The sequence below is a fragment of the Aspergillus pseudotamarii genome, assembly GCF_009193445.1.
Source record: "Aspergillus pseudotamarii strain CBS 117625 unplaced genomic scaffold BDV38scaffold_137, whole genome shotgun sequence".
Taxonomy (NCBI): Eukaryota; Fungi; Ascomycota; class Eurotiomycetes; order Eurotiales; family Aspergillaceae; genus Aspergillus; species Aspergillus pseudotamarii.
Window position 1 is genome coordinate 1 of NW_022475151.1, and position 19,641 is coordinate 19,641.

The 19,641-nt window shown below is 47.9% G+C and overlaps 7 protein-coding genes across 7 annotated transcripts; 4 read left to right on the forward strand and 3 right to left on the reverse strand.

Annotated features, from left to right (window-relative positions):
- Window positions 1-347: 347 nt before the first annotated feature.
- On the forward strand, window positions 348-1,818 carry BDV38DRAFT_290950 (urate oxidase; the record flags this gene model as incomplete). Its single annotated transcript, XM_032061609.1, has 3 exons — window positions 348-920; window positions 983-1,629; window positions 1,694-1,818. Exons 1-3 carry the CDS (start codon window positions 784-786, stop codon window positions 1,816-1,818), a joined length of 909 nt encoding a protein of 302 aa, XP_031906964.1. The 5' UTR covers window positions 348-783.
- A 97-nt stretch (window positions 1,819-1,915) lies between these two features.
- Window positions 1,916-2,980, reverse strand: BDV38DRAFT_38873 (mitochondrial 54S ribosomal protein uL13m). The gene is made up of 3 exons (XM_032063267.1): window positions 2,893-2,980; window positions 2,370-2,730; window positions 1,916-2,242 (listed from the first exon to the last, which is right to left on the reverse strand). The coding sequence occupies exons 1-3, from the start codon at window positions 2,911-2,913 to the stop codon at window positions 2,124-2,126; spliced, it is 501 nt and encodes a 166-aa protein (XP_031906965.1). The 5' UTR covers window positions 2,914-2,980; the 3' UTR covers window positions 1,916-2,123.
- A 132-nt stretch (window positions 2,981-3,112) lies between these two features.
- BDV38DRAFT_265899 (40S ribosomal protein uS9) lies at window positions 3,113-4,738 on the forward strand. Its single transcript, XM_032056401.1, has 4 exons — window positions 3,113-3,276; window positions 3,369-3,391; window positions 3,669-3,740; window positions 3,807-4,738. Exons 1-4 carry the CDS (start codon window positions 3,231-3,233, stop codon window positions 4,095-4,097), a joined length of 432 nt encoding a protein of 143 aa, XP_031906966.1. The 5' UTR covers window positions 3,113-3,230; the 3' UTR covers window positions 4,098-4,738.
- Window positions 4,739-4,743: 5 nt separating this feature from the next.
- On the forward strand, window positions 4,744-6,925 carry BDV38DRAFT_38866 (putative ATP-dependent protease (CrgA)). The gene is made up of 2 exons (XM_032063266.1): window positions 4,744-6,461; window positions 6,536-6,925. The coding sequence occupies exons 1-2, from the start codon at window positions 4,858-4,860 to the stop codon at window positions 6,573-6,575; spliced, it is 1,644 nt and encodes a 547-aa protein (XP_031906967.1). The 5' UTR covers window positions 4,744-4,857; the 3' UTR covers window positions 6,576-6,925.
- Window positions 6,926-9,185: 2,260 nt separating this feature from the next.
- On the forward strand, window positions 9,186-10,503 carry BDV38DRAFT_265914 (uncharacterized protein). Its single transcript, XM_032056402.1, has 2 exons — window positions 9,186-9,632; window positions 9,689-10,503. The coding sequence occupies exons 1-2, from the start codon at window positions 9,543-9,545 to the stop codon at window positions 10,178-10,180; spliced, it is 582 nt and encodes a 193-aa protein (XP_031906968.1). The 5' UTR covers window positions 9,186-9,542; the 3' UTR covers window positions 10,181-10,503.
- Window positions 10,504-10,546: 43 nt separating this feature from the next.
- BDV38DRAFT_39060 (putative cytosolic regulator Pianissimo) lies at window positions 10,547-15,697 on the reverse strand. Its single transcript, XM_032063268.1, has 4 exons — window positions 13,628-15,697; window positions 11,723-13,561; window positions 11,487-11,653; window positions 10,547-11,411 (listed from the first exon to the last, which is right to left on the reverse strand). Exons 1-4 carry the CDS (start codon window positions 15,365-15,367, stop codon window positions 11,210-11,212), a joined length of 3,948 nt encoding a protein of 1,315 aa, XP_031906969.1. The 5' UTR covers window positions 15,368-15,697; the 3' UTR covers window positions 10,547-11,209.
- Window positions 15,698-16,180: 483 nt separating this feature from the next.
- BDV38DRAFT_290957 (cytochrome and DOMON domain-containing protein) lies at window positions 16,181-17,517 on the reverse strand (the record flags this gene model as incomplete). Its single annotated transcript, XM_032061610.1, has 2 exons — window positions 16,181-17,424; window positions 17,472-17,517. 2 exons carry the CDS (start codon window positions 17,515-17,517, stop codon window positions 16,181-16,183), a joined length of 1,290 nt encoding a protein of 429 aa, XP_031906970.1.
- Between the last annotated feature and the right edge of the window lie 2,124 nt (window positions 17,518-19,641).

Below are 19,641 nucleotides of genomic sequence, written 5' to 3' on the forward strand. Positions count from 1 at the left end.
TTTTTTTTTTTTTTTTTTTTTTTTTTTTTTTTTTTTTTTTTTTTTTTTTTTTTTTTTTTTTTTTTTTTTTTTTTTCTTTTTTTTTTTTTTTTTTTCTATTTCCTTTTCTTTTTCTTTACTCCGCAGCGTGTTCCCACCCTCCTTTGGACCTCGACACAATAGTAGTGGAATCGCAGAACACACATACTCCCATTTCGTATCCTACCGAAGGAAAGAAAGGGTCCCCAGAATCATCGATGCGCAAACATTCCACTGCCCCCTTTGACTGTCGGCAGGGAGATGTTTCATGTTATTCCATCACGGGTACGAGGCGTGTATGAAAGACAACCCATTGCGGCATTATTCAGTCGGTGATGCGCCTTTGATCAATGTAGATCAGACCATCCACGGCTGCATTTTCGGGATTAAGAGAACAAACGCCGATCTCCATGGACGAAGCCCTGGGAGACTCAATGGTTTTGTACTCCGTAGCAATAAAGCATAAAAGGATGTTATCGATAAGATGCCCAGTGATAAGATAAGGAGGGTTGCGGCCGTTGCGAAGCGCGGGTTTCGGAGGTGGCCGACGAGGCCCATCAGACCATTCCGTCGCTCTTTTCCTACTTCCGGGATTTAAACGGGATCCAAAGGATTTAAAAGCTGGTGACAATTGTCCTGTGACTTCTTCTTTGTCTTGTTCCAAAACCTCACTGCTGATTTCTATTCCATCCGGTGTCCCCGATCCTCAATACCACTTGTATTTCTCCAAACCTTCTGCTATAACCTCCAATTCTATACATCAAGATGTCCGCAGTAACAGCAGCCCGCTACGGTAAGGACAATGTCCGCGTCTACAAGGTCCACAAGGACGAGAAGACCGGTGTCCAGACGGTGTACGAGATGACCGTCTGTGTGCTTCTGGAGGGAGAGATTGAGACCTCGTAGGTCACCTCCGGTCTATACCCGATCCCTTGAAAGTTTGGCTGACAACCGAGGATTACAGTTACACCAAGGCCGACAACAGTGTCATTGTCGCAACCGACTCCATCAAGAACACCATTTACATTACCGCCAAACAGAACCCCGTTAACCCCCCCGAGCTGTTCGGCTCCATCCTCGGCACACACTTCATTGAGAAGTACAAACACATCCATGCCGCTCACGTCAACATCGTCTGCCACCGCTGGTCTCGGATGGACATTGACGGCAAGCCCCACCCACACTCATTCATCCGCGACAGCGAGGAGAAGCGGAATGTGCAGGTGGACGTGGTCGAGGGCAAGGGCATCGAGATCAAGTCGTCTCTGTCCGGCCTGACCGTGCTGAAGAGCACCAACTCCCAGTTCTGGGGCTTCCTGCGTGACGAGTACACCACCCTCAAGGAGACCTGGGATCGTATTCTGAGCACCGATGTGGATGCCTCGTGGCAGTGGAAGAACTTCAGTGGACTCAATGAGGTCCGCTCGCAAGTGTCCAAGTTCGATGCCACCTGGGCCACTGCTCGCGAGATCACCCTCAAGACCTTTGCCGAGGATAACAGTGCCAGCGTGCAGAACACCATGTACAAGATGGCAGAGCAGATTCTGGCGCGCCAGCAGCTGGTCGAGACCGTCGAATACTCGTTGCCTAACAAGCACTATTTCGAGATTGGTAGGTTTTTGCGCATTTCCGGTATACTTTGTTTGGAAGCTGTCGCTAACGAAATAAACTTTAGACCTGAGCTGGCACAAGGGCCTCCAGAACACCGGCAAGAACGCTGAAGTCTTCGCTCCTCAGTCGGACCCCAACGGTCTGATCAAGTGTACCGTTGGGCGGTCCTCTCTGAAGTCTAAATTGTAAACCACATGATTCTCACGTTCCGGAGTTTCCAAGGCAAACTGTATATAGTCTGGGATAGGGTATAGCATTCATTCACTTGTTTTTTACTTCCACTTTGGCTCGTATAGTACAAATGCACCGTATATGTGTAGATGCAAGTAACAATCTTCCGGGAGCTGGAACGAAAAGCCCAAACATTATATCAGAACAGATCAAAAGAACTCCCACCCATGCGCTAGCAGATAAACAAGAAGAGACATAAAATTACAGACGAAGAAATACAATAGACCATCGAGAAATGACCCAAGGGAAAAAGAAAAAAATAACTATGCCTGGGTCTTGGCCTCCTTAAACGCTTCCTTCACCTCCGGCAAGTTGGCAATCACCGACTGATTCCCGAGCTTGACAATGTTCTCCTCATACGGATGAGCCAGGCCCTCGAAAGCTATATCGTATTTGTCGTTAGCAATCCATCTTCCAATCGTTGAAACACCCAATCACTCCCATCGCCGATGACCAAAAACCATTCCCCGTAAGGCAGTTAATCATGTAAAAGTAAAACGTAGACATACTCTTCAGTCTAGCCAACCGCTTTTCCCGCAGCCGGTTCTTGGGCAGCATGCCTTTGACAGCTCGTCGTAGGACCTCACCGCCACCCCATTTCTCGAACATCTTGTCCATCGTCATGGTCCGCAGACTACCGGGGCGAGTCGTGTGCGTATAGTACTTCTTCTGGAAGCGCTTCTTGCCGGTGGTCTTCAAGTCGTGGCAGCCCACAGCGACGACATAGTCACCGCAGTCAGTGGAAGGGTCATAGATAGGCTTGTGCTTGCCCATCAGGAAGAGGGCGATGGAGGAAGCAAGCCGGCCGAGACTGCGCGGGTCGGTGCCGACGTCGACATGATGCCAGGCCCGAGAGTAGGCGAGACGGGTCTATAACAATCCATTGTATTAGCATTGAGTAAGTTCCGGTCCGATGGGAGGGTTCAATCCATGTGCTGCAATGTAGATATGTCATCGCAGATAGGTTCCGGTAGAGACAAACATAGACATTGATAATGGGATGTCAAGAGATCACTGATAGGAATTAATTACCTTTCCAACAGTCTGCGACATGGTGACAGTTCTTTCTATCAATCGAGACAAATCCAAGAACTATAAAAAGAAACCCAATTAACCCGTCCCCGCGGATATCAAACCAACAATCGCGCAAAGCAAGTCTCTATCCCGACCTCCGATGGAGACCCAAACTTCAGCCGCCCCGGCGGAGCATCACGTGACACGTGACCAGCGGCAAGCCCTAGCGGAGTCGCACTAAGCGAAGTCACCCGCACGGATTCTGAACCCCATCACCGCAGATTCGAATAACAGGAAGACGACGACAACTTCACCACACTCCCCTTCCCGACACCGATCAGGGCCATTCGATCACCATGGCTTCCGTCCCGAGTGTGCAATGCTTCGGCAAGAAGAAGACGGGTAAGAATTTGTGCCTGATGGGATTTTTTTTTTCTGTATTGAAAGGGGGTGTTTGCGGGAAGAAATAAAATTGCTGACTTGAATTTTTATAGCTACCGCTGTCGCCCACTGCAAGGTATGCAACCAATTTTCTCTCTCTTTCTGTCTATCCCGTCGCACTGTGTATGGTCGTCCGGGGAGAAATTATCGCTCGAGTGGATTGGAAGAACGGAGAAAAGAAAAGACATTACATCACGATATATTCAAAGAGGAGGGGAAGAGTGTTCATCGGGAAGAGAGAAAGAGGATGGTGATTGAATGATGTTTTGAACCGGCGACAGATGCGCTCTGCTATTTCGATTTTTGCAAGAAACGGTTTATGGAAAAGGAACAAATGCTGAGAATCATTACAGCAAGGCAAGGGTCTCATCAAGGTTAACGGCCAGCCCCTCTCTCTGGTCCAGCCTGAGATCCTCCGCTTCAAGGTACGCCAAATCAAGGAAAATGAACAACCCAAACGGAACAACCCCCTCCTGATACATGAAATCTAGGTCTACGAGCCTCTCCTCATCGTCGGTGCCGACAAGTTTGCCGGTGTTGACATCCGTGTCCGCGTCTCCGGTGGTGGTCACACTTCCCAGGTCTACGCCATCCGTCAGGCTATCGCCAAGTCCCTCGTCGCCTACTACCAGAAGTACGTCGATGAGCACTCCAAGAACCAGCTGAAGCAGGCTCTTGTCCAGTACGACCGCACACTGCTCGTTGCCGACAACCGTCGCACGGAGCCCAAGAAGTTCGGTGGTCGCGGTGCCCGCGCCAGGTACCAGAAATCTTACCGTTAAACGGCCTTCAAATCAAAAAAGACCCATTTTACGGACGACCGACGGGAATACAAAAAAGGACGCGGAATGGTATCTATCAGGTGTACTGGGGAGGAGATTTGGAGCGTGCTTCCAGGGCAATCGGTTATGGTTCGGATCTGGTTGTCGCTGGGGTGGAATTGTTATGGTGCGATACTACTGGCTCTGTCGATGCTGGATTTAGTATAGGCCAGGTATCTCAAATATCACCCAATATTTTTTTTCCTGTTCAGAGAAGAGAGCCATCCGGATGTTATCTTATATTATGTCTTTGGGTCTCTTTTTTGTGGTTGTTTAACGGTTCTGGACAGCTGGAATACATTTGATGTCACGTGACCAAGATGTCCACCAGAAAATGCAAGATTACGACTTTAACTGAGATGATCAGATGTTGTCTTGGTTAGTAGGTAGTAGCAGTAGGTGGCTCCCGTCAGCTTACTACCTCTGCTACTACTAGCGTGCTGGGTAAACTGGTGTAGAACAAATGCCCAGACCCCATCTGCTAGAAACGGTTAAATTAGGCAAGCCAGAGGAATCAGTGCCGGGACGTCGGAAGACACTCCGTCTTATTTATAACCAGTAGTTTAGAATAAATAGACCTGACTACTTCCACTTCTCCACAACCAACAACAACTGCTAACATGATTAACTAATCTCATCCTTAATAACAAGTATTCATTCCTCCACACGTACCTAGTATATTAAATTTACACTGAGATCAAGCACAAGATTCTCGGGCTCAATGGAAGAAGACAAACCATGTCCCGCGAATGCGACATCTCCGCTCTCCCCGCGGAATGACACAAACCACTTGACAGCAAGGTCATCGGTCTCGCCCTCATCGGATATATCTGGCTCGGGTTTGACGGCTACAGTTCATGCTCTCATCCGCCTCGTTCAATGCTCTTGTTGCTCGCGACCTCTCCACGCGCCGCTGCGGCTTCCATGTGGGAACACATTATGTCGGTCTTGCTTGCCGCCAATTCATGCGCGGACGGGGATTACATATCCGGCGAGCGACGAACGCAAAAAGGGGTTCACATGCCATTGGGGTACAAATGATGGTTGTGCTGGGGAACACTGCTTAGGTGACTGTGGGACCGACGTGTTGTTGGGTAGGTTGGTGGATGTTTTTGATGCGGTACTTTGCAATGCCAATGCTAGCTCGGAATCGTCTTCCCAGAATGGACGTGGCTTCAGAGTGACATGGACAGGGTTGAGAGGTGGTCAGCCCGGAACGGTGGCGAAAAGTGCAGATGCTGCGGGAGGATTACTAGACGGTATGTACGACCTAGTCAAGTGCGGTCGTTTCGATTATGATGCGTCGGATCTCAAAATTGAGATGTACGAGCCTATAAACCAAGAAAACCAGCGTTTCGAAAGACTTAAGGACGCTGTTCGGAATGAGCTGGACTGCCAGGTCTGCTATTCGCTTATACTAGATCCGTTGACAACATCCTGTGGCCATACCTTCTGTCGCGGATGTGTTGCAATGGTACTGGACCACTCTGACCTATGCCCTGCCTGTCGCCGTAAACTGAATATGGCGTCGACAGTGAAGTCTGAGCCTTCTAACAAGAGAATCTCTGACCTCATGGAGACCTTGTTCCCTGAACAGGTCGCTTTACGAAGAGACACAAGTACCCAGGAAGTGACTGCACTCGATAACGAAGCAACACTTCCCTTGTTTGTCAGCTCACTTTCTCTCCCAACAATGCCAACTTTTCTGCATGTGTTCGAGGCACGTTATCGGCTTATGATGCAAAGAGTCATGCAAAGTAGGGAGCGTAGATTCGGCATGGTCATGCTTAACCGTGCCGGTCGTTTCCAGCAAGGACTTGGAAGGTCTCAATTCATGCAGTATGGTACGGCTTTGGTCATCGATCGTTATGAGCTGCTCCCCGATGGGAGAAGCCTAGTGGTTGCTACTGGGCTGTACCGTTTTAAGGTGCTCAGTTCATATGTGCTGGACATGTACTATGTTGGCAGGATACAGCGCGTGGATGATATTTCGGTAATAGAAGAGGAGAATCAGGAGGCCTTGGAGACATCAGTCGCGGATGGTTCGGGTGAGCAGCCACTAGAATCTATGTCAACACAGCAGCTGTTCCAGTTGGGCTTGGACTTTGTAAGGAAGCAACACAGCCAAGCCGCTCCTTGGCTCCATCCTCGTGTGCTTTTAGCGTATGGTGATATTCCAACGGAAGCTTCACATTTTCCCTGGTGGTTTGCTAGCGTGTTACCTGTCTGGGAAGAGGAAAAGTATACGCTTCTATCGACAACCAGTGTCAGAGAAAGATTAAAGATCACTGCACGTTGGGTAAGAAAGCTGGAATCTCGTGAATGGTATGTACCGCTGATCGTTCAACTCGGAAAACCTTCGGCAATGATGTGTTACTCACCATGCACTATCTGACTAGGACGGCTCGATCCCGGCCATCCATTGCCTCTGCATTATGACTAGCCGTCCCTCTCCTCGTCTTTGCTCTAGTCCCGGTCATAATGGGCCCGGTCGCATCATTCGTACCGTTCTCGTCATCAAGGGTTTCGACGTATCTCACCCCGTTTTCCATGTCGTTCTCTGTTACCTTCGGCTCTGCCGGCTTGTCAACTGATAATTCGCAACAGCTGGCAGAAAATCAGGATTCCGAAACTTATATTCCGCAGACCCTTGTAATAGGCATTTTTCTTGCTATGTTCGTAGCACAGGTGGCTGCTAATGGAGTTCAAATCCTGCGGTCGAGGCGACAAGGAATAATAGAAGAGCGACTGAATGTTCAAGCCGAGCAAGAACCCCCAAGGATACCACCGGAGCCACAGACCGAGGGCGCAAGCGAAGACGAGGTTGAGGGACGAACTCCTGAATCAACTAGAGATACTGGGTGACACTCTAGAGATTTGTTGAAACATGCGTGCAATTGCGGTGGCTCTACTCACCATTTTGGGCTAGCGACAGTTCCTTATTGGCAATCAGGAATCAATCTGAAGTAGCTTGGCAAACTTGATGTGTTGTGCTGAGATGGTTGCTGCCTGGCTTGTGTCCTTACTGGCCATGGATGCACTTGAACCCCCTGCCACAAGGCTGCATTGAGAGCTTAACGGCTGTGCACCAGAGCTGTCTTTAACATAAGTGCCTTCCTCAGGCTTTTATACTGTCTTTTAATCCCATCGGAGATAGAGACGGTTTATGATCCAGCAGTTGGATATACCATATATTCCTATCCCAGGCGGAGCCTGCTTTGTACATCCATCCGCAGTGATAGATGCATGTACAGGCATCAACCATGGGGACTGACAGTCGGATAGTATTCGAAGTGGCTCATGTACGATCGGGATATATAGGCCGACTGGAGGATTTAAACACCTGTTCATGTAATTTAGACGTTGGCTGCAGTATGCGCCGACGATCCATATAGCGTACATTCCTTCCACCTCGAGCTGCGAAGGGAAGGCGACAGAATCTCAAGATTAAGACTAAGAAATGCGGAAAGAACTTTTTTTTCCCTTCCTTTTGAAAAAAAAAAAAAAAAAAAAAAACAAAAAAAACAAAAAAAAAAAAAAAAAAAAAAAAAAAAAAAAAAAAAAAAAAAGGCTTGAACCGTTGGTCCAGGTGAGCGGTAAGCAGATCCATTTTCAGCCCTGGATAGCACTGGAACAAGAACCTAGGCGCCTTGCGTCGTTGAGAGCGTATCGCCAATACTTCAGACCGGGACGATCCCGGTGCCGCGCGCATTGGCACAGAGACATTGGGCTCGAATTTCTTTGTCCAACGCCACCCAAGTGGCTATGCGTCCGTCACACAACGTTGTTGACAGGATTCAGGTTGAGGATATACTAATTAGTCTAACCAGTAATTTCCTCTTCCTTGGGTTTCGCCTCGTTGGGCCAACATGAGTGAGTGCCCATCATGACCAACATTTCATAATAGGAGGGGCCATGCATGTTGTCTTCTGGCCGTCTTGCATATCATCTGCGTGCATTCTACTGTGTTGGTCGCTCATAGGATGGAAGTGATCGAGCTCAGCTCCCGAGTGGAGAAGAGCTAAACACTCTCTGAAAGTATCAAGTACTTTATCAGGAAAGGGGGAGGCCTAAGAGGTGAAGTTAAGTTGGTTCGTTGATCGCGCCTGTAAAAGTAACGTGGGGTGACGTTGTGATATGTCTTGAGGAAAGCACGAGACTTTCAGCTCTTTTTGCTGCATGTTTTCTTCTGTCTCTCTTCCTGATTCTTACTTACTCACTTACTCACTCACTGTCCCTGTCACTTTTCTCTCATTTTAAGTTGGACCAGTGCAATCAATCTCTATTATTTAGTCTCTCTGAGGTAAGCTTTCTCACTACTGTTCTCGGCCCACCTTGTACTAAATCAAAATCAGGTTGTAGGCAGAGAATTGGCTACCATGTCTTCTTCATTTATTACTGTTGAGAAACATCACTTTGAATCTCTACTACAGAGGTGAGCATTAGGGGTTCTCTTGTCTCTGAAGGCTTTCTTTTGTATTTTTGCGTATATTAGCACATCCCGTCTGTCTATTGCGGACTTGCCTTCTTCCTCTGTTTCTTTTTTCTCCAGAATGGTCAACTTGTGAATTATATTACCGTGATTTTATGTATTTACTAATGCCATGCTTTGTTAGAGCAGAAGTTGTGAGTCCAATAACCTACACTTTGCATTGTAGCGATGATCTACTCATTCTTGGGACTACAAACCCAAAACAGCATTTGTCCCAGGAAAACAAAAGCTCTACGAATTCAGATTTGGTGACCATCGCGAACTCAGAGTACCAAGATCTAGTGAGTACTGCCAAGAAGGCTACCACATCCCCTGATAGGAAATGCAGAGATTTCGCGAGCTGACGTTGAATCAGCTTGCAGCATCAACTCAGTTCGGTACGTTCCCTACCCATGTCTGCATAGCACTATGCCTATGCTGCACTACGCTCATTTCTGACTGAATGACCACAGCAAAGCTAAAGAAGTCGCTTTTGTATGGCGGATTGTCTCAGGAAACTCTCGATGTCAGGTTCCACTTCTCCTCAGCGTCATCATTTTGCTGACCTCGCTACCTAGATATTAATATATGGTTCACCACCTCTATCCGATGATCAGAATAGCAGCAAGGTGTGCACTGAAAGCCCGTTTGTATGCAAGAAAACTCCATCACCTAAAAGAGCAAATCTATCCAACGACCACAAGCGTTGGGAAAGCTACGACGATGACGATGAAGAGGGTGTCCTGCTAGCTTCCCAAGATAGTGATAGGGACGATTATGAAGGCTCCTCTGGAATCTCAGGGTCGTCGATAGCTTCAACCCCTCAGCGAACCATCCTGCTCCGTGGCCTCCCCGATCGTGTTGCTCACAGAGATCTTGTTGAAGCCATAAAGGGTGGCGCTCTTCTCCATGTTCACCTTCGAACGCGGGAGCGCATGGCTAGCATTTCGTTCGTCGAGGAGGCAAACGCACAGGAATTCTTTCAACATGCAAAATGTCACGGGGTTTGCATTGCTGGAAAGCGTGTACGTTGCCCAACGCCAAGGTAGTTTACGACTAATATGTTTAACATTGATGACAGGTGGAGATATCTTGGAATGACCGCCAGTTTTACCTCCCCCCTTTCGTCAGGGCTAAGATCAACAACGGAGCTTCACGCAATCTTGTCCTATACAATGTGCACCCCAACGTCACGGAATGGCTTATTCGGAAGGACCTCGACCACATCTATAACCTCATCGTCATCACAGTCAAATTTAAGAACGGAAACGCTTACATTTCCACCAATTCCGTACATAACGCACTGTTTGCACGCTCTTGCATGATGTCTCGACTCACATACAAAAGGATGAGGATTGCATTTTATCCGGATGAGTGCGCTGAGCCTCTGCCCAAGCTTACCAATGGGTTGAAGAAAGAGCCACAGGTGCCATCCAAGAAATCTGTTTCAGCCCTCAATCGGTTCCAGCTCCTTTCACTTGACGGGGCCGAGGAAGATGAAACTGATCATGATCACGGCCAAGCCGGATTGGACGACTACCGCAAAACCACTGCACTGAAGGTGCAACATTAATGGAACCACCCGTGGGGGCGATGCTTAATGGAGATCTAACTACGTCAGTTGGTCCAATACGTTAGGAAGTATTACTAAATAGTTGGTATAGGTCAGATTCTTTGGGGTAGCAAGGTGCAAGAAATCCAGCTCCAGTATTCTGAATAAAATTCCCAATCACAAGATGTAGTGCCGTACACAATACAAGCCTAAATTCCCTAGGAGGAGCCTTCCAAATGCATTTGGTAGTGAGTGAGCATAGTGAAGAGCCTTACTCAGAAGGGAAACGAAACAAAAATAGGGAAAAGGTAAGTAGTTTTCCACATACGTAGATACTCATGTTGTATATACAATACAATGAGACCAAGACAGGCTTCCATTTTTAGAATCCATAAAGGGTCACACCCAAGGGTCCTGTTCATGAATTTGTCTCCTTGGTTGATGTGCTCCTTCTCTTTCTTCTTTCTTCCTCACTGAACAACCTAAGAAAGGCTACTGAAAGCAAGGCAAGTAAGAAGAGGGCAAGTCATGAAAATAAAAAGAAAGAAAGATATCACATGCTAACATCCTTTCGTTGCTCGTGAGCCCAAAACCCATCCAACGCCGTACCAAAACAGAGCACTAAAGATAGCTATAATAAGCTGTTGAAGATCCAGATTCAGGGTATGTATGCATGTATGTATATGGATTTGTTGTTTCTATGATACTGTGGGGTATAACATAACTCTGACAGAGGGAGATGGAGGGGGCGAGGAAGAGTTCCTAGTTCCCATATGGCGCTGGGTCGAGAACGAAGCGTCGGTGGAGGTGAACGCTTTTGTGTGTGAGGTGGAATACTGGGTCTGGTACTCTTGACCTCGTAATGTGGAAGCGTCTCACGGCGCAAGTGTCTTGTCCCAGGTTTTCTCTCAGTGATGCCGTCCGCTGAAGGATAGCTTTCGAGGGAGGGGTTTGCGGGATAGATGGATGAGATATGGGATGTTACTTCGGTTTTATATTGTAAGCTGACGGCGGCGGGAGGGACTGGAAAAACTAATACGTTCATTTAGCTTAGCCCGATTCCTGGGAGGAGGCTACTTCTGAGTCGGTATCGGAGTCGTCCTCCATTACTATTCGTCGCATGACGCTTTTATCGAATAAGTCCAGAGCGAAGCGTCGGGCAGGAAGGCGGAAGTGATGGCTTTCGAGGATGCTGAGGGCTTTGCGGAATAGGTGTGGCTGGTGGAATCGTTCGGGTTGCTTTGACTTTATGCTATAGGAAGATAGCAGTGATTAGCGGGATTAGACTGGAGTAGATGACATGGCTTGAGAACTACGGGTTATGTACCTATGAAGATCCGCCGCTGCTCGCTTGGATAGGACGGTGTTACCCATGTCGACAATGAGCTTTATGATCTTTTGGTTGGTGGGATCTGAATCGGTGGCAGCTTCCTTGAACTTGTCTTGAGATATGCGTTTGGATTCTCGATTTCTTGAATGTGAAGGAAAGTCCACCTGACAAAGATTAGAGGTGTTAGCGTCTGCTTGTGGTATTCTTCGAATTGTTAATAGTGTAGAACATACCAGGAACAATTTATTGAAATCGGTGGGAAGACACAGTCCTAGAGAATTTCCCTTCTGATCGAAAGCAGAGTCCCAACCAAAATCCCTCAGTACCTTGAGACCATGTCGACTGCGGGAGATCAAACCAAGGACAAAGAACGCGGTTCCCCTCATCGTTAGAACCTCAGCACTTTCAGCGATCTTAACTATGCGCTCAACAATATCTGGTTCCAGGAAAGGGGCGCCTAATTCCATAGAGCCAACATTCCCAACAGCCCAAAGACAGCCTTTGACTTTGAGCAGAACCTCGGTGTCTTCCTCATCCAGACTAAAATCACGGATTGTCCAGGCGAATTCGCTAAAATGACCCGATTGCTCAAGAAGCTTGCAGCCCTCCGCGGTTCGGGCAAGCTCTCGGTAAAAATGCGGTGGGACCAGCCCGATGTCCTGCAGATCGACAAGGTCTTCCGGAACAAAACTGCCTCTTCGCGGCTGATCGACGTAGGCCCGTGATAGAGCGGCCTCCACAAGACCCACATACGCATCGTTCCGGCCCAGGAACCAGTCGTCCATTTCTTGTGTGATGTAGTCGAGTCCATCTAAATAGTGATAACCTACTGAGGTGGATAGAAAGCGCAAGAGCAAGGGTGCGCCGATCTCACCCAGGTGGTCTAGGGATGGCCTGCACTTGACCACAAACTCGAGATAGTCTCGATGGTTGCATGCTTCTTCGAGAATTTTTACGGCCATCTGGCATACAGACACGTCAGGATCGTACAATTGGGTGACAAGAAGCTTGACGACCCAGTCTGCATTGCCTATGGCCATCTGTGGCGAGAGCGGAACATTCCCCACCGCGTATTTCCGGAGCAGCTTGGTTGCGAATATACGAATGTCCTTTGAGCCGGTCGTAAGAGCCTTAGATAGCATAACTCTCAGGTGGCTGTCTTGGGTGTAATCCATATTGCCCAAAAGAGTCTGTATGAGATCGTCTCGATCCCGTAGCTCAATAATATGGTAAAACATGTTGAGCATGTGCCACCGCTCCATCATAGCGAGCCCGTTGGCATCGCCGGTTAATGTGCCCAGCAGGGCAAAATACCCTCCACTCAGTGTGTTAGCCATCTGCTCTCGCGAGAAGAGAGGAGATGAGGATGTAAGTCCGCTCATGCGATCTACTTGAGCAAGACATTCCGCAACCTGCCTAAGGAATTTGTTCTCAGCCAAATACTTTGTGCCCTCGGGAATCGAGACTAGGGTGCGCATCAGTGCGCAACCTGTTCGAACATAGCGTTGGTTTGGCTTAGTATTCGGAAGCATAGAAAACCTGTACTTGAAAGGCCGATAGAATCCCATGAGTCGCTTCATGAACTTGGATCCTTTAATCGCCTCATCTAGCCTCTTGGGGTTCGTCAGGGGTCCCTCGACGATGCGGTGGATAAGATCCCACTTCCACTTTAGGTAGTTCACTGTGTTCAAGACATGCGTTTCTAGAATCGCATTGCGAAATTGAGTTTCATCCATTGTAGGGCTCAGTTTGTCTTTACTTTGGTCACTAGATAGAAGAGAGGCGGAGATATCAACATCCACACTATATCGCCCAGCCCCATTCGAGAAACCAATCGAACGGGCTAAGGTTCTGTTTATGCTCTCGATCTGATAAATTGTGGCCATGGAAACATCATGGTTGTCAACATCAAACTTGATTGCGGCAGGCAATAAGTGCGGAAGGACCTGGAGTTTGGAGCTGATTTCCTGTGGCAGAGAGTGTTGGGCTAGCTTTAGAACTTCGGTTAAGAGCAATGTTGCTTTGCGTCTGAGAGACAAATCCTCTTCATCCTCGATGAGCTCAGAGAGCGCCTATGCCTGTTAGCAAAGCCGGCAATAATAGAGCCAATACAAAACAAAATAAAGAGGGGCGCGTACCTTAGACAACCCTGCATCCACTAAGGTCGCCAGGATGAGGGTAGAGAAGTGTGCTGTTAAGTCAAATCTACTCTCATTGTCGTCGTAGTACCCGCGGTATTGTTTTGTGTCTGTCTCTGAGCGAAGATTTGAGACTCTGCCGTAAGTTGTGAGCCGTCGACCCGCAAGGAAAGATGAAGACCATGAAGGTGGTTTAATTCTTAGGGCATCAAACAAAAGCTCCATGATCAGATCTCTGGCCTGCGAGTCGGGGTAGTGCAAAGATTCCAAGAGCGACTGTAAAGGCTTTCCACCGTTCCTTGCGAGGACTACTAAGCCCGGCCATGTCTTGAGCATTGCCGATATAGCTTTAGCGGATGACTTTAACCGGCCGTTGCGAACGCTGTCTGCTAGTGAATCGGTAAAGGGTGCAAGAACAGCTTCGAGCTCGGTCCCTCCCCGCAGGTGCTTCCTACTCTGTGGAGTGTCAAGTACATGCAGAAAGCTCGCTATTAAAGACTCGGAAGCTCCGAATGTCCCTTCTGCCAAGGCGTCATGCAATGTCGCAAAGCCACCAGCATAGGCAATAAGCTCTGGCTCTTTAACTAGAATTTCGGCGAGGGTCATAATCGAGATGTTTCTGAGGCGATCCTCGTAATGCTCAGCAACGGAGACAATAGTCCGCACCACAGCGCGCGAAATTTCACGCACACCATCCTTGACATCCAGAAAAGCCCTGACAAATTTCAAGGCTTGTTCACGCTCAATACTTGCTTTGCTCTCTTTGACAAGAGATAAGATTACTAGCTCGTCCGTGTGTAATGAACGGATAATCTGGAGGGATTTCCGATCCGCAATGGCATAGCGAGTCAACCTGTAACCAGCTGCCACGACTTCCTTGTTGTCACTTAGGAGCATGACCTGAACGCGCAAACCGAAGACAGACCACGCTAGGTCATACTTCAAAGTGGGATGTCGTTTGAAGAGTTCAACAAGGCTATTTGCACGTTCAACATAGTAGTCTGGTGACATGCCCTCAATCTCCAGTGCTTGTAACGTCTCTGCAAGTACATATGTCGGTGACTCCATTTCCGCCTCTCCATCCTCCGGCTGACCCTCATCCAACTCCACATTGCTGTGTGAGGGTGATCGCATGGAGCTACCTTGGAATAGAGACGATAGGCGACTTCGCGGAGGAGTGGACGGCGCCTGCGCACGTAGTAGTTCCTCCTCCAGTTCGTGATGGAGTTCGGCGAGCTTTCGATTTGACGAGCTCAACTCCGATTCCACCTTTAATCTCTGTTCCTTAGTTTGTTTTGGATTCTTGGCCAGCAATGCCTCGAGCATATTCTCCGTCCCTGTTTTAATTTTCATCTCCTTCGCAATCTTATTTCGGATCGCAGCCTGGCGTTCCTCGGTACTTGACAGGTCGTCGGGCTCGACGTTGCTGCTCCCTCTTCGCCTGAACGTAGCATCGGGCCGCGGTGTTGTGCTCCGTGATGTTTTCATGCTTTTCAGTTCAGAACTGAAGCTACCTGGCCCTCCAGACCCAGACGAGGGGGCCAACGACGGCGCTGCCCGAAAGCCGATGGTCGCACTACCTCCAGACTCCGATCGAGCATTTCTCCCTGACCTCGAAGCGGGCCCCGGCCAACTGCCATCCACAGAGCCATCATCAAGACTGGAGTATGATCGCCCATCTCCCACAGCACGATGCTGGGTCGACGTCGCCGAGAACGTTGAGTTATATCCGGACGCCATAGATCTCCATCTAGCCGTAACGGTATGCGTATCACCTGTCGCGAATGAGAATAGGGGCGGAGGGCTGCATTGAGTTTGCCGAGGGACGTTCGACTGCTACCGCGAGGACGAAAGATATCTTCGTGGATATAGATCGAGCGCGCTTTGTATCGGTCGGGCTAGACAGCGGGTCCGATTGGAAGGGAGGGGGAGAAGAGTACGCTGCGGTCGCGGAGAGCTGCTTCAGTCGGCGGTCAGAGGAGGGGGAAATCGGGACGTATCGAAGTATGAGAAGAGGGTCACATGCACCACGGGACAGCAGATCACAGTTTCAATTCAAGAAGCAAGTTCACGAGAGCCTCAATGGGAGATCTGAGCCCATCCCACTGTCGTTGGTTTCAGGTGGTCGTCGTCCGCTGACTAACCAGGCCCTATCAATGGCCTCAGGCTGCTATTAAATCATGCCGTATTATTTACATGCAATTTTTTTTTTCAAAGGACAATTGATTCTTAGAATCCTTTCTCTCTCATCCCATGTACATTCATATCTCATATTTGAATTTTTGTGAGGCATACCATTTCTCAAGCAATACAGACCGCGTGTTGTGTACGCCTTCATTCAAACCCCCGCAAGACACTCCTATATATATTACGTGAATAAGAACTTGTTGCACCTAAGGATGTCCAGCTCATCATTTCGGCAGAATATCAAGGCAAGCAGGTAACCAACAGAGAGAAGTATAGAAGGATCCTGAATCTATCAGGAGATAAACATATTTCCTAGTAATACCAAAGTCACCATAGCAACAAGGCCATCTTGCGTGATCATGAAAGTCAACACTTCTTAGAGATACTGCTAGGTTCAACAAATTTTGATCGCGCACTGTCAAACTTGTCACTGTCTTGCTCCAAACCGCTCCTTTTCTGGAAGAACCCAGTCTGAAACTCAGTGATAGCAGCTTGCGATCTCGTCTTCTCCCTACGCCACATGACCACAAAAACATACAAGATGCATACGCCTCCGCAGACCATGCCGTATATTATCGGTGGAATTGGTGGGATATCCTCCGTATGCTGATACGCGTAGTAAAACCCTAGTCCACCATTAACGATGCCAATGGCTGATAATAGGCGCCCAAACCAGCGGTGTAAGACACCGTAGATGGTGGCTCCTCCTGATCTTCGATAATGCAGATGCTGTACAGCTCCTAAGACTGGTTGGATAATAACGACAACGCCGACCAAAACATAACCTATAGTGGGGTGGTAGCCTTTGGACAGTTTAAGATCCATAGATACGGAGACTCCAAATCCAAGTCCAATCAATGCTACACACGCTGCAATAAGTTGCATGGGAGCATGCATCCACAGAACAGTGTGACGAGATGGGTATATGTGCAAGAGAAGCCCAAAGCCAGGGAACATCAACACAAAGGCGATTGGCGTCATCACGCCATGTGCAACACGTTTCCTGTAAAGCAAACCATCATCAATCACATGCTGTTTCGAGAAAGGGGTGACATCGTGATGCGGGTATGTCAAGTCGAGAAATGGATTCGATGAATTGCCGCCAATGGCTGCGCTCAAGTTCAGGGTGAAGCTACCGTGAACATCGTGCTTATGGATCCTCAAAGCAACATCCGAGGACACCAATGGATATCCATGGCACATAGCCCAACCCCAAGAGCTAGAGCTTCCCATTATGCTATCCCCATTATCTAGGTGCATACAGTTATCACAACGGATATTTGCTGTCATTACACCGTCATGGACTCCAGAACCCCCAAGAAGGTGAGCCTGTATATTGGGGTCATGGAAGACGTCAAGATGGCCAAATGCCTTGCGTGGGGAGAGTGTAACGCTGCCATCAGGCGAAGCGTAGATGAGAAAGATGCTCCCCCCTGCCATTCGCTCGCCCTGGCCGAGTGCTATCCATTTTGTATGAGACGGAGCGCTCAATCGAAGATAGATAGTACCGTTGATATTGGATGCTGTATTCTCAGGTACGTTAAATCCATATGATACCCCAGCTCCTGCAGAGGGCATGTAAGTGATGATACGGCCCCATGTTGAGGGAACTGGTAGAGATCAGTCAATACTCATATTGAGTCAACCGACGGCCTACCTAACATCAAGGCAAATGCCAGAAAGACAGACAAAGAATAAAGCATTGCCACTGCTAGCTCCGAAACTGAACGGGATCTCTCAAATGAAGTCGATGTATATACACATGAGGGAAATGCGATGAAAGAAAAATGCACAAACCTACGCTTTACAAAAGACATAAATAGCTCATTCATAGGATCTAAAAGCGCAGAATCAGTCGTGCGAGGGCACATGACAGAGAATTACTTCATCAGCGTTCACTTACTCCGATAATCTAATAATTAAGTGGAAACATGACTCGATAGTGATGCCCTAATCCGGTTTTTGGTACTCTGGGATTGGCTCCAAGTTGGTGGTGGGTATACACTGCTATAGCAGGGACATATTCAATACTAAGCTGACCCTGGCAACTTACTTCCCTGTGTAAATAAAGCCAGCCGTGAATTGAGAGGCTCTCAAGGCTAGAACCAACCCATTCTCACCTATGAAAAGCCAGGATTTGTGTGTCATTCACATCGAGTTGCTTGCTATAACCATCCCAGCTGCATATCAGATGACATGGCGAAAAAAAGAAAAAAAGAAAAAGCTGACTTTCATCGTGCTGCCTTAAGTGCAACCCCAAAATTTACATTGTGGCTCAACATTTGGTGGAGACTATTTTGACGACCTCAGGCTAGAGGACGACTACGAAAATAGGCGCGTGCCAGGACGGCAACAGTTATGTTACATTAGCATACACTGCTAGTGAGAGCTACCGCAGAACTAGAGAAGGCAGCCAAGCGGTCTCAGCCGTATACATATATTTCCAAGTTCACCAATGGAGGAAACAACAGTTGTCATTAACCGAACCGTCAAGGGGATATCTTCGAACGTTACCACGTGCCATTATGTGACTGGACACCGAACTGGCGGGAACACCATGAATGGACCACGTAGTCGTTGGCTTAAAAACTTATCAAGAACGCTCCATAGATGTGCAGGACATGGCTGGTATTCTTCCAGCATGATGCGCTCTTAGGCTTCCAAACCAAATGATTTATGTTAATCCGTACTAGTAACAATGTAACTATATCTATGTTGGAGTGGGTAGAGTCGACCGTTGCGCAATTTTTATTGGTTCGGAGAAATGAAATAAGGTAGCGGCCCGAGCCTCCATCAAACCCTAGTATATCGTCCAGTTCAGAAATGATAAAGGTAGAGAAGAGTTCCTTCTCAGCTGAGAGGTCACTCTGTGTGCCGTATAGAAATCTTACTTCGCTTTTGAGGGGCTAGGGCTAAAGAGGATCTAATCCTGGTTCATCAGTCTACCCCGCCCCTGTTGTACTCTATAGGACCATTTGGAAGGAATTATGCATAGCGCGCTGCAAGGACTGGGGTATTGGTTAAAATAGAACCTTTGGTAGAGTAGAGGATTTGTTTGGAAATGCCCAAACTAGAGCCTTTAGCGCACTGCAGTGCGATGGTAACATGTCTCTAGAGGCTATTGAACCATTCATGTGCGTCTAATTCACGCCACCTATGAGTATCCGCTGCTATATTATTATTTTTTTACTTCTTGCTCCCTTACACCTCTATCAGAGTACCCTGATGCTTATATAATTTTATTCTGCATGCTTCCAATTTTATGTCATTTTATTAGTGTCTGCTTCTGCCTTCCCTTCATATTTTGGGAAGAGGAGGAATGTACTGTACTCCGTAGATGACGTAAAATACATAATAGCTCATAGAGACATTGCTACCATTCACAGGGAAACAGTGACTGGGGAGTACGCCACCCTCGGGTGTGGGACAATTCCATTGATCTCATTTGATGAAGTGTTCATATGTGATGATGTTTGCTTCAATTTACTGCGCTGCAGGAATGTGCCCCAATGGTCCACCATTCGCTCCGAGTCATCATATGACAACTGCTCTATTAGAATTCTTGTTGAATATTCAAGAATACCTAGAGTTCAATCACACATATCAGAGTGCGGCTAAGAACAACCCCTGCAATCATACGTAAACCCCCCCTCCCCCCCTGCTAATCAAAGATGTTAACATTGAACCGCTAGCCTTGTACGGGTATATAAGAAACACCAGAGTTGGGTAAACATGATCAAAATCTCTGTTGACTCGTTACTCGGTCTATGTACAAAGAGCTCTTATTTATAATAGTAAGTGCGGCGTCATATATGCCGTTTCCCTTG

Coding starts and splice junctions, on each gene's coding strand:
- BDV38DRAFT_38873 (XM_032063267.1), bottom strand. CDS start 2,913: ATGTCGCAGACTGTTGGAAAG. Junction 2,731..2,892: donor TGTCGCAGACTGTTGGAAAG/GTAATTAATTCC, acceptor GGATTGTTATAG/ACCCGTCTCGCCTACTCTCG. Junction 2,243..2,369: donor GCGGTTGGCTAGACTGAAGA/GTATGTCTACGT, acceptor AATACGATATAG/CTTTCGAGGGCCTGGCTCAT.
- BDV38DRAFT_265899 (XM_032056401.1), top strand. CDS start 3,231: ATGGCTTCCGTCCCGAGTGTGCAATGCTTCGGCAAGAAGAAGACGG. Junction 3,277..3,368: donor CTTCGGCAAGAAGAAGACGG/GTAAGAATTTGT, acceptor GAATTTTTATAG/CTACCGCTGTCGCCCACTGC. Junction 3,392..3,668: donor CCGCTGTCGCCCACTGCAAG/GTATGCAACCAA, acceptor GAATCATTACAG/CAAGGCAAGGGTCTCATCAA.
- BDV38DRAFT_38866 (XM_032063266.1), top strand. CDS start 4,858: ATGGAAGAAGACAAACCATGTCCCGCGAATGCGACATCTCCGCTCTCC. Junction 6,462..6,535: donor AAGCTGGAATCTCGTGAATG/GTATGTACCGCT, acceptor CTATCTGACTAG/GACGGCTCGATCCCGGCCAT.
- BDV38DRAFT_265914 (XM_032056402.1), top strand. CDS start 9,543: ATGGCTAGCATTTCGTTCGTCGAGGAGGCAAACGCACAGGAATTCTTT. Junction 9,633..9,688: donor TTTGCATTGCTGGAAAGCGT/GTACGTTGCCCA, acceptor CATTGATGACAG/GTGGAGATATCTTGGAATGA.
- BDV38DRAFT_39060 (XM_032063268.1), bottom strand. CDS start 15,367: ATGGCGTCCGGATATAACTCAACGTTCTCGGCGACGTCGACCCAGCAT. Junction 13,562..13,627: donor TGGATGCAGGGTTGTCTAAG/GTACGCGCCCCT, acceptor TAACAGGCATAG/GCGCTCTCTGAGCTCATCGA. Junction 11,412..11,486: donor GCAGCGGCGGATCTTCATAG/GTACATAACCCG, acceptor ATCTTCCTATAG/CATAAAGTCAAAGCAACCCG.